Source organism: Convolutriloba macropyga, chromosome 4 (genome assembly GCF_964194025.1).
Source record: "Convolutriloba macropyga chromosome 4, txConMacr16.3, whole genome shotgun sequence".
Classification (NCBI taxonomy): Eukaryota; Metazoa; Xenacoelomorpha; order Acoela; family Convolutidae; genus Convolutriloba; species Convolutriloba macropyga.
The window spans coordinates 46,725,159-46,742,461 of record NC_134471.1 but is presented as its reverse complement, the minus strand read 5'-3'; the positions used below and the strand labels follow the sequence as shown (position 1 = coordinate 46,742,461).

The following is a 17,303-nucleotide window of genomic DNA, read 5'->3' as shown; positions in this document are numbered from 1 at the left end:
CTTAACAAGTCGCCATCTTTTCCTAAATTAGAACAATTCAAATACGCGAATTTGCCAAATATGAAAAACTTAAAAATTGCTACAGGTTTATCAGGATAATCCGTAGATTAAAAAATGGACAGACCTTTCCTTTCGACAGAAATTGAAGCTCGCAGAGAACTTGCGAGACCTGGGCGTCTTAACAAGTACAGCTATGAACCACAATTGATTCAAGTTTATCTCTTAAACGACCCACGCAATCAAACATTACAACAAGCGAAGCAGTGACGATTCCAATTTGACCCCTGAAATCCCTTCGTTTTTCAACACGGAAATTTAGACTATAATCCACAAGATTATAACTGGATTCCAAACGCAACGGATAATTCATTGCCAAACTGCCCTGGGAACAATCCAACCTAAGAATATGTCAACCACACTAGGGTGGTCAATACAGCTAAAACAATTCACTCACTCTCGACTTATTTGGAAAATATTTACTATAGACACCAGAATTACATGTGATATCGAGGGGGGGTATCACAGGCCCGAATGATAACGGCACTTACAAATAAAGGAACTAACACAGAACATCAACTTAAGCCCACATCTACGCAAGCCGTTTTCAAAATAAAGGCAACTGGGCCTTTACAAATTAGCATTCATTATGATCGCATAACTTGGTGCTTATTGCTTTAATGACCTCATTTTATTACCTGGGAAGAATATATTAATAAATATTGATAAAAATAGGTGGAAAACTGATCGACGTTCAAAAAATTTCGCAATGAAAATCGATAATTGATAACAAACAGCCAACTGAGTTCAATCAATTATCAAAACAAAAAACCGAGTGGTATTTTTGGTACGAAAATTTGATTTGAATAAACAGATACAAACCAATGCAACTAGACGAATTAAATATCAGAGAGAATATTCTCATGCAAAGGACAAACCTTTGGTAATACAATTTTAGAAATAATTCAGAAATCAACCTAACCAACTACTGTTGTGCAAAATGCTCTCGCGCGACAGGCGAGGGGTTGGCTTTGGCTGCAGTCAGCTTAACAAGTCGCCATCTTTTCCTAAATTAGAACAATTCAAATACGCGAATTTGCCAAATATGAAAAACTTAAAAAGTGCTACAGGTTTATCAGGATAATCCGTAGATTAAAAAATGGACAGACCTTTCCTTTCGACAGAAATTGAAGCTCGCAGAGAACTGGCGAGACCTGGGCGTCTTAACAAGTACAGCTATGAACCACAATTGATTCAAGTTTATCTCTTAAACGACCCACGCAATCAAACATTACAACAAGCGAAGCAGTGACGATTCCAATTTGACCCCTGAAATCCCTTCGTTTTTCAACACGGAAATTTAGACTACAATCCACAAGATTATAACTGGATTCCAAACGCAACGGATATTTCATTGCCAAACTGCCCTGTGAACAATCCAACCTAAGAATATGTCAACCACACTAGGGTGGTCAATACAGCTAAAACAATTCACTCACTCTCGACTTATTTGGAAAATATTTACTATAGACACCAGAATTACATGTGATATCGAGGGGGGTATCACAGGCCCGAATGATAACGGCACTTACAAATAAAGGAACTAACACAGAACATCAACTTAAGCCCACATCTACGCAAGCCGTTTTCAAAATAAAGGCAACTGGGCCTTTACAAATTAGCATTCATTATGATCGCATAACTTGGGGCTTATTGCTTTAATGACCTCATTTTATTACCTGGGAAGAATATATTAATAAATATTGATAAAAATAGGTGGAAAACTGATCGACGTTCAAAAAATTTCGCAATGAAAATCGATAATTGATAACAAACAGCCAACTGAGTTCAATCAATTATCAAAACAAAAAACCAAGTGGTATTTTTGGTACAAAAATTTGATTTGAATAAACAGATACAAACCAATGCAACTAGACGAATTAAATATCAGAGAGAATATTCACATGCAACGGACAAACCTTTGGTAAAACAATTTTAGAAATAATTCAAAAATCAACCTAACCAACTACTGTTGTGCAAAATGCTCTCGCGCGACAGGCAAGGGGTTGGCTTTGGCTGCAGTCAGCTTAACAAGTCGCCATCTTTTCCTAAATTAGAACAATTCAAATACGCGAATTTGCCAAATATGAAAAACTTAAAAAGTGCTACAGGTTTATCAGGATAATCCGTATATTAAAAAATGGACAGAACTTTCTTTTCGACAGAAATTGAAGCTCGCAGAGAACTTGCGAGACTTGGGCGTCTTAACAAGTACAGCTATGAACCACAATTGATTCAAGTTTATCTCTTAAACGACCCACGCAATCAAACATTACAACAAGCGAAGCAGTGACGATTCCAAATTGACCCCTGAAATCCCTTTGTTTTTCAACACGGACTACAATCCACAAGATTATAACTGGATTCCAAACGCAACGGATAATTCATTGACATACTGCCCTGGGAACAATTCAACCTAAGAATAGGTCAACCACACTAGGGTGGTCAATACAGCTAAAACAATTCACTCACTCTCGACTTATTTGGAAAATATTTACTATAGACACCAGAATTACATGTGATATCGAAGGAGGGTATCACAGGCCCAAATGATAACGGCACTTACAAATAAAGGAACTAACACAGAACATCAACTTAAGCCCACATCTACGCAAGCCGTTTTCAAGAAAACTTGTATGATTAATCGGCCATATCTCGCTTTGAAGTAATCACTAAATTACTCCACAATAATATAAACAATTTTTTATCCAATATCACGAAGTTTGCTACAGGCATACCCTCAAAAGAATTTCAAGACGTATGTACAACAATACCAAATATAACACCTTCAGTACCACCGTACACAAAACCACATTCGAAATGGTTACGTTATTCCCCAAGATTCAAAAGTATACCGTACATCTAAAAAGTATGAACTCTTTAGGAAAAAAAAAATAGTTCGGTGGAGTACACACATCCTAATGCGCAAGTTGACACAAAAATTGATTACACCATTAGTCGCGTGCACATATAAATGGATAACACAAGTCTTTTAATATAAAAGAAGTTATGCGACTTCGATAAAAACCTGAAACAAATCGCTAGAAAAACACTCGCCGCAAGAAAAAGCTCTAAAGTAATTTCAATTTTTTAGTGTAAAACAGCTTCTATCGCCTTTGCGTAGTGGAAAACCAGTTTTGTTAATAAATTCTTATTTTCTGTAAAAAAAAAAGGAGTTTGCAGATCAGTAAAAGCTCCATAATTTATCAGTAAAGCTGTTAAGTTTGATCAGCAAGTCACGCTCGACACAGACGATGATGACTCACATCGTCTAACGCCATACCCAATTAAGGCGCGAAAAAACGTTAAAATGTTCATACTCGACAACTTTCAACGCCACTTCAATCAAATTAACTTTACCGCTCAACAAATAAGCATATTCAGCCAAAGCGATTGGACAAACTCTACAGATAAAATGAAATTTAACCAATGAATAGAAGACAAGCGCAAAATTTAACCGATTTAGCGGGCCATTTATATACGGTAAGCAATTCACTCTCCGTCGTCTGGACTCGCAAGATATAATTATCCGAAGCTGCTTAAAAGACTCCCTTATTTGAATCTTTGTATAACCATGGTTCGTATTAAAAGAAATACCTGCTGCGTGGACAGTGTTTAATTTTCGTCAATGTCTCTTTGGCTAATTTCGAAGCGCTTTTAACCCATATAATCTCAAGTCTGTAAGGACCCAATATCAAACTAGCCAAAAATAATTACTTCTGATTTATTTAGAATTTTCTCGCGTACAACTTTTTATTTATTAAAACAGACTCAGATAATTTTAAACCACCAACCCCAAAGAAACCAAAACGGAGACACTTTACCTACCAGTAGCACCCACAAACTGAACTGAACTTATTACAAAAGTTTGAAAATTTCAAGAAATTCTCATCGGTATATACTAATTTTAAACTCAGAGCATCGACTCTATCAACAATTCTTTAAGATTGCTATGCATATCCCATTAAAACCCATTCAAAACTAGATCTTAAATCTCTCCATCAGGAGCCATATAAACGAAAAAAGCATATCACTACCACAAGAGTCTTTTTATGATAACCCAGACTGTAAGGAAACTCCTGAGGATGTTATTCTCAACTTACCAGGTATTCGTATATAACTATTTTTGTTTCAGTGACACCAAAGGTGTCACCCCCTCAATACAGCACGACATCCACGTTCCAGAGAGAATTAATTATATTGCGGCACTCCCTGAGCACACGCTCAAAACCACATAGGTGATCTGCACGACTGGCCAACTGGAAAACGAGTTAATGGAGGAAGAAGGTGATCGGTATCTCTCTTTGGTGTCTCCACTTTCTGTTGAGTCCTTGATTCACAGAGTGATTTTGGCACACTTCCAAATACTTCGCGTTGGCCGACCGTGCCTATGATTACCTGAACACCATGATCACATGTGACACAGCTCCCTAACGTGTTTGTCAAAAGCACGACCCTAAACAAATAGGATGCCGTAGTCCACGAGCTCGTCTCAAGAGCCTCTTATCTCCACACAGGGGCCTCCACGCATAACTCAGTCAGGGGCCGACGAGTCTCTGGCTGAACAATCGCAGTGTTCAACTCCCAAGACGGTTGTGCTAAATTGGGTCTATAATCGACGAGTCAGAAAACCGAAGCCCCGGTCACAACCGCTGGCTTAACCACCCAACTATGTCTACGGCACCACACGCACAGACATCACAGTCAACACCTCGGTACAAAGGCCCGATTGTACCTGCACCACATCAGCAAATCCCAATTTCACAACCCCCTCAATATGGAAGACCAACATCAATGGATAATTACCCGTGCGCGGACCCTTCGCCCCGAAGATCTCCACGTCCCATACAGAGACATACCCATTAACAGTGTCTCCAGTTAGTGCGCCACAGCCTTCCACCAACTCATCACAGAGGACCGGCTCCTAGCCTAGCGCGAGCAACCTGTCCATGTACCGAGTACGTCCCGAGTACGTGCAGCCTAGCCCGAGGCTCAGTCCTCGCCACGTCAGCCAAGGCCATATCCTTTCGCGCCCACGCAAAGGACATATGACATGGCAACAGGCTCTAATTCTCAGTATCAGCAGTTCACAAATCCTCTTGGGATCAATACAGAGCACGGCATCCACGTTCGGGAAAATTAATTAAATTGCGACACTCCCTGCGCACACACTCAAACGCACATAGGTTATCTGCACGATTGGCCATCTGAAAAACGAGTTAATGGAGGAAGGACGTGATCGGTATCTCCCTTTGGAGTGTCCACTTTCCGTTGAATCCAGGATTCACGGAGTGATTTTGGCACAATTCCAAATACTTTGCGTTGGCCGACCGTGCCAATGATTACCTGAACACAATGTTCAGATGGGACACAGCTCCCTATCGTTTTTATGAAAAGTTAGACCCCTTCTATCTGTAGTAAGGATTTATCCATCCCAAGAGGGTGGATGTAAACAACCAGTCGCAAAGGGTCAATAAGACGAAAAAAGTTGCACACGATGCACAATTACCTTTTTCTGCGGCACCATTGCAACCGGACAAACCCCCATTGCATGCCCCTCAGTTCACGCCTCCAGTACGTGAAAACGAAGATAACATCCCCTTACTACATGAACTATTCTTACATAAACGAGGCGCTTTACTGCAAAGGAACAGAATTTTTAACCCCTTCAAAACCACTATCTGTTTGTTGTTGCTACTATCCCTGTATGCAGCCATTCACAGGCCAATTCTCATTCAATCGAATACCTCAGATGTGTAGGGGGAGGCGCGACAATGTACGGCCATACATTCCACCTCCACTACCGCGATTAGTCACCAAGAGAGAAATAAATCCTCAACGAACTTCTCGCAACGCAACCGCATTGCAACGTAAAGCTCTACCCCAAGCTCTGGCAGCATGACTCACCCGCAACCAGGTATCTCTCGAATTCTTCCATGACCCGCAAAATACCATTCGGGATTTTAAATTCGAACATCGCTAGTGCGCACAGACCCACCTCTTTGGGCCACAATCCAATCTCCTAGATACCCACTGCTCTCTCTATTGAGAAATTAGCCAAAGAGGCTTTTCTCAACAAACACTCTAAAAACTTATTTTTTTCTTTCTCTATGTTTAATATCTATTTGTTTTAAATTATTTGACTGTTCCTTATTCTATAGTAATCCTTCACTCTAATTAAAGAATTAGGAACGTTTTTCTTTTCTTCCTTTCCCTGGTCGGAACTTACCTAGAAGGAACTAAACTTACACTTAAGTTTAATTAGGGTTAAGTAGCTCACAGAAGCTAAGTTGGATACTAACCGAAAGTAAGCTGGTAAATCCGGTCGGAAAAACTGAACTGAAAGAGATTAATTTAAATCTCTTTAACATCGACAGAGACTACAGACTACACCTCTCCAACCAACTGGGACCAAATCCTCACTACATGACGGTGAGAGACCGCAGGAAACCGACCAACATGACCAACAACACTGACAGAAAACACTGTCACTGACACCCTTACTGGCTGCACGGCCAAGAGGATGTGGACCACTTGCTGACAAATCTAGTCACCCACTTTACATGACAGGGCTCATTATCGACGACACTAGTCGCCCACTTCACTCGATGAGGATGAACACATCCAACACATTGTCAGCTACAGTCTACACTTTGGATGAAACTGTCAACCCTGATAGATTCTGCAGACGAAAGTACAGAACGTGTTTCAAAGTTGTTGCAGAAAAATGAAAAATCAGAAGATGCATTGAATTTTATATCTTTTTATATAAGCGTTGACTTTAAGTACTCAACCGACTACAAAAACAGATAAACATAGCTCCTCTTCGAGTAATCAAAAAGATCTATATTTCGATCCATCTTTTGTTTTTTAAATTAATTCACATGAAAACACCTAAGTTTAATTTGGAAAACAAAGAAAGCCCAAATAATTGCATTAAGAATGAGCTGTCGCGCAATGTTAAAGAAGGTATCAAGACCAATTTCAGATAAAAATAATAAAAAAACTACAAAATAACTAAAGTCGGAGACCACATGAGCTGAGCAAGATTTACCGGTGTACAATATTGGTAGAAACATATGACGATGAGTTGATCAAGCCCCTATTTGAGTTGATACGATTCAACCCATAGCACCTATACAAAAAGCTTTTTTGAAAAATTGCCTTTTTCGGTCACACTGCTTTCCTTTAAACAGCATTATTTATATAATACTCCTTTCTTTTATTGACCAATAAGAAGGTTTTGGTACTCTCAAATTTCCTTAGTTTGGCGTTAACAGTCATTAATAGAGTAAGCGTTGTCATGCAGTGCGGTTGAAAGCTCTAGAATAATGACTGTAACAAGTGACCTCAAACACATAAAAGCAGTTCACGAGTGTCAGTAAAAGGAGAGCAAATAAAAGATGAGAACTTGTTTTAAGGATAACGGCGTAAAAAATTAGAAAAAAATGACATATGATCGAAGCAAAATATAGCAGGCATATACAGAATTAAGTTATGAAGTTGCCGATGCAACAATTAACACGCATTTATATATCAATTTTTTAAACCTCAATAAGTGACCTCAGTAGTTGTTTCAAAAAACATAGCCGGCAGATTGCCGGAAAATAGGCGCGATAGACGCTTGTGGCCTTCCATGAATTGAAACAACTAAAGAAAACATAGCTGGCAGATTGCCAGAAAATAGCCGCAATAGATTCGTAGATCGGCAGTCTAAAAAAACAGTAAAAAAGACAGACCAAAGAAATTCCTCTTTTCATTGAAGGCTGATCTGTTATATTTTGATTAAAAATCTGTATAAGTTATTGCTGCCTCTATTAGCTGATCTCAAATAACCTTCATTTAGATTGACACACACCCATTTGACCTTATCTCTTTGACTTAAAGTAAATAAAAGTCAATTTCAAATTGAGGAAGTCATTTTTGAGAGTGAGGTAAGTCAAGTGTGACCAAAAATTTAATCACGCATGAAAAAAAACTCACTCCACTAAGAGCGAAAAATGACGTCACACATGCAATTCAGTTGAAATTGCATGAACGAATGAACAGAAAGTGGCTGTGATGGTCGTATGTGATGGTGAACAAAAAGTGGCTGTGATGGTGAACAAAAAGTGGCGTCATATGGTCGTAACAAAAATCATGACGACGAAATAAAAAACATAGCCGGAAGAATATTGGTAGAACCATATGACGATGAGTTGATCAAGCCCCTATTTGAGTTGATACGATTCAACCCATAGCACCTATACAAAAAGCTTTTTTGAAAAATTGCCTTCGGCCACACTGCTTTCTTTTAAACAGCATTATTTATATAATACTCCTTTCTTTTATTGACCAATAAGAAGGTTTTGGTACTCTCAAATTTCCTTAGTTTGGCGTTAACAGTCATTAATAGAGTAAGCGTTGTCATGCAGTGCGGTTGAAAGCTCTAGAATAATGACTGTAACAAGTGACCTCAAACACATAAAAGCAGTTCACGAGTGTCAGTAAAAGGAGAGCAAATAAAAGATGAGAACTTGTTTTAAGGATAACGGCGTAAAAAATTAGAAAAAAATGACATATGATCGAAGCAAAATATAGCAGGCATATACAGAATTAAGTTATGAAGTTGCCGATGCAACAATTAACACGCATTTATATATCAATTTTTTAAACCTCAATAAGTGACCTCAGTAGTTGTTTCAAAAAACATAGCCGGCAGATTGCCGGAAAATAGGCGCGATAGACGCTTGTGGCCTTCCATGAATTGAAACAACTAAAGAAAACATAGCTGGCAGATTGCCAGAAAATAGCCGCAATAGATTCGTAGATCGGCAGTCTAAAAAAACAGTAAAAAAGACAGACCAAAGAAATTCCTCTTTTCATTGAAGGCTGATCTGTTATATTTTGATTAAAAATCTGTATAAGTTATTGCTGCCTCTATTAGCTGATCTCAAATAACCTTCATTTAGATTGACACACACCCATTTGACCTTATCTCTTTGACTTAAAGTAAATAAAAGTCAATTTCAAATTGAGGAAGTCATTTTTGAGAGTGAGGTAAGTCAAGTGTGACCAAAAATTTAATCACGCATGAAAAAAAACTCACTCCACTAAGAGCGAAAAATGACGTCACACATGCAATTCAGTTGAAATTGCATGAACGAATGAACAGAAAGTGGCTGTGATGGTCGTATGTGATGGTGAACAAAAAGTGGCTGTGATGGTGAACAAAAAGTGGCGTCATATGGTCGTAACAAAAATCATGACGACGAAATAAAAAACATAGCCGGAAGAATATTGGTAGAACCATATGACGATGAGTTGATCAAGCCCCTATTTGAGTTGATACGATTCAACCCATAGCACCTATACAAAAAGCTTTTTTGAAAAATTGCCTTCGGCCACACTGCTTTCTTTTAAACAGCATTATTTATATAATACTCCTTTCTTTTATTGACCAATAAGAAGGTTTTGGTACTCTCAAATTTCCTTAGTTTGGCGTTAACAGTCATTAATAGAGTAAGCGTTGTCATGCAGTGCGGTTGAAAGCTCTAGAATAATGACTGTAACAAGTGACCTCAAACACATAAAAGCAGTTCACGAGTGTCAGTAAAAGGAGAGCAAATAAAAGATGAGAACTTGTTTTAAGGATAACGGCGTAAAAAATTAGAAAAAAATGACATATGATCGAAGCAAAATATAGCAGGCATATACAGAATTAAGTTATGAAGTTGCCGATGCAACAATTAACACGCATTTATATCAATTTTTTAAACCTCAATAAGCGACCTCAGTAGTTGTTTCAAAAAACATAGCCGGCAGATTGCCGGAAAATAGGCGCGATAGACGCTTGTGGCCTTCCATGAATTGAAACAACTAAAGAAAACATAGCTGGCAGATTGCCAGAAAATAGCCGCAATAGATTCGTAGATCGGCAGTCTAAAAAAACAGTAAAAAAGACAGACCAAAAAAATTCCTCTTTTCATTGAAGGCTGATCTGTTATATTTTGATTAAAAATCTGTATAAGTTATTGCTGCCTCTATTAGCTGATCTCAAATAACCTTCATTTAGAGTGAAACACACCCATTTGACCTTATCTCTTTGAATTAAAGTAAATAAAAGTCAATTTCAAATTGAGGAAGTCATTTTTGAGACTGAGGTAAGTCAAGTGAGACCAAAAATTTAATCACGCGAATGAACTCCACAAAGAGCGAAAAATGACGTCACGCATGCAATTCAGTTGAAATTGCATGAACGAATGAACAAAAAGTGGCTGTGACGTCATATGGTCTTAACAAAAATCATGATGACGAAATAAAAAACATAGCAGGACAAGTCCTGACGTACAATTCAAAGAATCTTCATTGACTAAACAAAAAAACGAGACTTTGAATGGACTATGAGTGAATTGAGAAAACCATTTTTAAAAAAATCAGATCAAAAAAACAAGAAAAAACAGAAAATCAATGTCAAAATGACGCAAGTGAACAAAAAACCACTAGCGAGAATTTAAAATTTAATTCAAACAAAAAATTAGAACTAGAATGAGCTGGGAATGGATTGGGAAAACCATTTAGTAAAAAGCCGATACAAAAAATCGAAAAAACAGTAAAAATCAGAGTGAAATTGCCGCATGTGAAAAAAAACCACTACCGAGAAACCGAATTTTTGTTCAAACACCGTTTTCTCACTACTTTAAAATTAGAGCAAAAAAAATTCACGCCGCAAAACCACTCGCTTTTTCGCTCCATTTCCTGTTTCGGTGTGACCAAAATCACCACTCCAATTTGACTTCAAAAATCATGAAAATGTGTGAACAGATCTTAAGAAAAAGACAGCGCCCCAATACAATTCAAATTCTTTGAATTGTAAAAAACCAAGAGAAGGCCAATAATAGCCCCAGCTATCGCGTGCGGCTATTAATAAGATTGACAGATCGACCACCAGCTTTTTAATAGACCACTAGAGTTTTTGGGTTAGAGTCGGACTTTCATTTTTATGAGACACATTTGCTCAATAAGGAAAAAGCCCTAATGGAACTTTTTCAAAATTAATATTCGAAATTAAAACTCAAGACTCTATTACTCAGGAATTAGGGCATCTAAGTTTGGCACTACTTAGAAGCACACTACTGACCTTTAATTAGTAAATGTAAATTTAAAATTTAAAGTTCCATAAGTGAGTTCAGAAGTCATTTTTTTGAGTGAGGTAAGTCACGCAATTGACCTAAAAGCAGAAATGACGTCACGAACACAAATTTAAACTGCAAAGCAGTAGAAGTCACTGAAGTCATTGAAAAAGTCAATTCCAAGAAGTCAGGGTAAGACAAAAGAAAAATCTGTTAGACGGTAAAAAGAATTAGGAGCGCAATAATAGCCGCCTGGAATTGCTGATGCGGCTATTAATCAATTCATTAAGAGTTAGCTTAAATTATTTATTATCTAATTTAGAAATCTAGGTTTAAAAGTCAACCTCAAAATCTAAGAAACCTCCCTTCACAACACAAAACAGTTTTGTTGAATTGCATACTTAGAGTCTAGTAAGCCGAAAGGCTCTTAGAGAACTTAATGCCCTCGGGCGCTACTGTTCATCCCGTTTTTGAGGACGAAGTAAAATTGGACAAGCGAAAAATAGCATAAGACCACAGGACTAGTATAATTGCTACAAATTTCGTTAAGCAACTCAACAAATTTCGTTAAGCAACTAATTAACAAAATTTAAAATAACCAAAAAAAATAGATCTCTAATGAACAAACTTAGAAATTTCAAAGATTCAAGCCTCTGCAAGAACCGCATTTCACAACATAATTTTGCATACTTAGAGTCTAGTGAGCCGAAAGCTTCTAAGAGAACTTAACGCCCTCCAGACGTTAAATGAATAAATAAAATTGCATACAAAAAGACACGGACTAATATAGTTGCTACTTTGTTTGAGAGCAATTAAACAAGCATAAGGCGTTTGGGTGAAAATTATCTTTACACTTTTTAGTGAACAACTTCACCATTAATGAGATCAGAGCATTGGTCTTGGTTCAGGCAACTTCAGGCTCGGGTTCGCTCCTTGATCTATTATGTTTATTCTCACATGTTTTGCGTTCTAACTGCGCGTACTTCACTTCATTTCTGATTACAAGCCATTGTACGCTATTAGCGCTCCATATTCGCGAGGATTGCTCAGAGAGCACTGCCTTGAATCGATACGAAACTAAATTCTATCTCTACTAACATTTCAACACCTGAGCATAGATCGGAGTTCGCTTCAAAAACCTATACCAAAAACAAACAACGCACATAAATCCACAAATTGAATGAAATGGTTTTTAAATTGACAAAACATAGCAGTCAGATCTCATTCTAAGGGTTGCAACGTCATGAACTCATTGGCGATCTGCTCATTATTGCAACATATGATCAATTTCAAATCATACCCCCCCCCCCCCCCCCCCCCACATATTATTTGCCCCCCACCAGCACTTCCAATATTTTTTCATATGTAACCATGTAATGGCACGTGCTTTGCTGTAATGTGGGGGGGGGTCATAATTTTGATGCAACTAGATTAGAAAAAATGGCTATTATTAATAGATTTAGTTACATGTATCGAAATTTCTAATAATAAATATTTGAAAACTCCAAAAAAAATCTACATGAGTAACAGACGACTTAAAGACGCAATGACCTTGAGTGTTGAGATGAGTTCCTGTAGTCCCTTGTGCTGCTGGTCCACTTTGAGCAGCTGGTCTTCAGCTGAGATCCTCTTGACTTCTGCTTCGTGGACCTCCTTTTGCAGTCTGCCTCTCTCCTCGTGCAAACTGTACAACGCATCCGAGAATTTCTCCTGAGCACAATAAATCATGTATAAGAAACATCAGACAGCCCAAATAGCTGCAAAATAGATTTATCTGCCGTACACTGTAGCTACCCAACAGGAATTGGACTGAATTAATGCAGTCGATCAAATCCCTAAAACTATTAAAATTCCAATGCTCCTTATCTTAAAAAAATTTCCTCAAATTCAAATTCCATACTTTGTTTCACTCTCTCGGCCTTACCTTTACCAACCTTCATCAAGCAGTTGCCATTTAATTGGCCTCAAAAGGGCTTAGAGAGACCGAAGTGACCTTAATAGGTCATTTAGAGAGTGAGGTAAGTCAAACTAATCACGCAAAAAAAAACTCGCAACTAACAAGGTTGACAAATTAAGTCACGCTTATGAAAAGTATATTTCTATTTCTCGAAAAAAATTAGTTGAATTTATTTTACTATTGTTGATGGTACTTATGGATAGACTAAAATTTTTATCGGATACATATCGGATATATATTACGACTAAAATCACATTTTCAATTTGACATCGCCAATCGAAAAATGCGTGATCAGATAAAAAACATGCAAGACATACCTAATCTAGGAGTATTTACTAACAGAGTACTTTGGAAAAAAAATCGTAAAAATCGAGGTAACCGTAAAGCAACGCTTAGCATTTTCGGTATTTTGAGAACAGTCAACTAACATCGGGTTAAATGTTTATTCCACCTGGGAAAAACAAATCAATGGCACCCGAACTACATACATTATCGCTGCACGTACTGGATCCAAACACAAATATGAACCGACTAACGTTGCTCCAATTGCACTCGTACGACAAGGTTTGAACCCAAGACCACTGGAATAAGTAAGGCATCAATTTCTACTCTGTCGGATGTGTCTGCAGAAAATAGACGCAATAGCTTTGTGGATCTGCAGTCTCAAACGATGAGATGGTCAATTTTGATTAACAATATGTATAACTTACTGCTGCTTCTATTAGGTAGGTAAGACACGTGTGACCAAAACCTTATTCAAGCGAATGAACCAAAAAAAAACTCACTCCACTAAGAGTGAAAAATAACGCCACGCATGAACGAAAGAACAAAAATTTTAAAATCCTGACAAAACAAAAAACCAAGAGAAGGCCAATAACAACCCCAGCTATCACTCTGCGGCTATTAAAGAGCGCGCACATACAAACAAAATCAATGAACTGTAAACAAGAATAATCTAAACTAGAAATATATACAGATGCTAATTTTTTTTTTGAAAATTTAAACAATTCCTTTGAAATTGCTGCGCAGGAACAAAATTTAGCTACCAAAAACGCAAAAAGAATATAAACAACTAAGGTCGGACAAGAGCAATTTGGGTCTTTCGAAAATCCAGAAGTAAAACTTCAAAAAAGTCACTCGAGAAGTGAAATTGAAAGAATGTTCTAGAGCAAAAAGGTCAAGCAAAAATATTGCATTAAAAAAAGATACAGACGTACTATTCTTCCGACCGAAGCCAAACCTATAGATAGATGATATCAGATGGAATATAAAGCAGCCACCCCAACTCTCCTGATATCAGTTAAAAAATGCAAAAGCGTACAAGAACACAAACGCGCTACGACTCTCTTGACACGGTTGACGACCGAGGAAGTTGAACCAGCGGATCGGGAAACCAGGAAGCATAAAGCTCTTCACCACCTAGTGATCATGGTCTACACTACCATGCCATCAGTTCCCAGATTCGGGAAGTAGGACCAATAATCCCTCTCTCCACAATCCAGGAAAAGACCCTGACCAGGAAAAGCTTTGGCCAATTGCCTCTTTGTCTTCAATGTTGTTTTTGTTGTAGCTGTCGCACAGAGCATCAATTCGCTTACAGTCGAACTTGGTGTTCCATTGCTCTATGGACTGTAAGTTGGTGCAATTCAGGTGTATCCATCCTCACCAGACGCCGTATTGATTCCAGTTGCTACGGTGACAAATAGCACAAGGCGTCGGGCCGGGGTTTGTACAATGGACCAGAGAGACTGGGCTTGCCTGATTTTCTCTACAATCGCAAAGCTGACCGCAAAACGCTACTTCACACATTGAGGCTAACATCAAGCTAGCTCATCATCAACACGGCGTTAGGAAAAATAGATCGACTACCAAAGCGCGCAAATGTATCACACATAAGATCAATCCTTGCCTCAACCAACCACGGCAATACAACCGCACAGCCTAATTGTTGTGAGAAACTTATTAGATAGATTTGTAATGCTTGCGACCTTTGCGACCCGTGGGAGGATTTTAGAGAAAAGGTCCTGAATGTCAGAGAGGAAGAAGTCCAGATATCACGTCACCAGAACATCATCGACGAAGTACCTCCTGATTGCAGACTCTCAGGCACGCTACCTGGACGCAGGCAACCTCAATATCGTCTCCCTACCAGGTGCTTCAGTCAGACACGCCTACGACTACGTCCCCCCAGCTGGTCTGTTTGACATCATAATTCTGTTCATTGGAGGTAACGACCTTTACAATTTCACTGAACCCTCCCTTACTCCTGCCAGAAAAGAAGTAGACGATATTGTTGAGCTCGCAAACTTCCTTTGCAACCGAGCACCCTCTGTCGTCGTGCTGGGAGTGCCAGAACGTGACGAGAACAAAACAAGATCGAAAGCCGTCAAGGACCTCTTACAGGACATAGCTGAACGCAAACCCAAAAAGGCTTGTAAAGTAGAGTGGAACTACAGGTCCGTCAAACAAAAATTAACAGGTGCACGGTGCTTCATCAAGAAGGACCTCCTTCACTTAAACGAAGACGGTCTAAACAACCTGCGCAATCTCATCAAGGAGAAGGTGTTATACAAGAAGTACAGCAAAGAGTTCAACTCCCGCGGAAACTTGAAGAAATACGAGTGTCTCACGAACGACTGTCGGTGTATCTGCAGTACCTGGTAAAGTAAGTTACTCTTAGTCTTTTTGTACTTCCAGATTAGGCTACCTTGAGGTCTCGGTGGAAGACGTTAAGACTGAGGTCTTTTACATTCCCCCCTCGCTGTGTTGATCGCAAAAGGCTACCTTGAGGTTCCTCGCGGTCAGTTATTGGATTATTAGCCCAATTGTTGTGATAAACTTATTAAAATAGAAAACGAACATGGAATTTGATGATCTTGAAGAATGCTTTGAAGTTGACGTTGACTCTATTGCGGACAAGTTGAAAAACTAGATGATGACGATGATGTGGGTTCGACGATGAAAGAATTTATGCGAAAAATGATGCGAATGATAATAAATCACGACGGTGAACTGAGGAGGCTTAAACAGAGTCAAAGACACATGAGAGATATGATGAACATCAAAACAAATGCATTACACAAACTGGATGAGCGAATTGTTGAACTTGAAAGGTACTCGAGAAAACTGTGCCTAATTTTCTACAATGTCGAATGCAAAGGTGACGCACTATCAAGCATTATGTTTCTCTTCAAACAGATTTTGCAACTAAAATTCAACTCCACCAGCCTAGCAGCGTGTCACCCATTAAACCAAAGCCCGAACGCCCCTATAATCGTGAAGTTTATATATCACCAGCACCGTGATTTAATATGGCGAAGAACCTGGCTCAAGGGCATAAGCAATTCATTAAGACGACCCGTACAAATTGAAGAATGTCTACCTCCGAGAGACCGGGAAGTAAAAACTGAAGCAAAACAAATGGGACATCTAACTTTTACTAGGAAACAAGATGTCTACGCCTAAAACCAATGCAGATGCTGCTCAAGTTAAATCAACTAATGAACTCCGTGATTTTGTTGCCCCTGGTCTTTCTAAGAAGTCTACAACACCCAAAGCGGTATTTGAAATTGGTAAATGTATCAATACGCTCATGCAAATGCATAATTTGTCCCGAAAACCCATGAGCACCGTTACTCAAAGTGAAACGAAAAAGAATGCAGATATGCCCAGCAATGGAGAGCGATGAAACGCCTGATAACAATCCCAACATGGTGAATGATATTGTGAAAAGTCTTGTTCCCGCGCTAGTGCTGGCTTTGAAGGAAGTTACCAAGGAAAGAGTTACGGATAATGTTGATACTGATTTAGGAATAAAAGCAACTGATAAAAATACTAAGTTTCGGGATGCCGAAAAAGGAACTCAATCAAGTAACTATTATGCAAATCAACGTACGTTCCATAAAAAAAGAACCTGGACAATTTGGAAGCACTTATACTAGGTCTTGAGTCTCCTCCTTCTGTTTTATGTCTAAGCGAATCTTGGTTAACAGAAAATGATGATCCAAAATGTTACTTAGTTCATGACTATAATCAACTAAAAGCTAGAAGCCTCATCTCTAGAGGCGGTGATGTAACGATTCAAGTGAAAAATGATTACACGTTGATGGAAGAAATAAGTACTAATTTGGATGAAGCACTAATGGCTGATGTATGTAAGGGTGATGAAATGTTTGGAG

At 38.5% G+C, this 17,303-nt stretch overlaps 1 protein-coding gene across 1 annotated transcript in view; it reads right to left on the bottom strand.

Moving 5' to 3' along the window:
- The window catches only part of LOC142337706 (centrosomal protein of 290 kDa-like), a 270,490-nt gene that overhangs the window by 128,141 nt on the left and 125,046 nt on the right, over positions 1-17,303 (bottom strand). Inside the window, exon 26 of the mRNA XM_075387155.1 lies at positions 12,720-12,878. Within this exon, the coding sequence (XP_075243270.1) occupies positions 12,720-12,878 (159 nt within the window). The remainder of the gene's footprint in view (positions 1-12,719; positions 12,879-17,303) is intronic.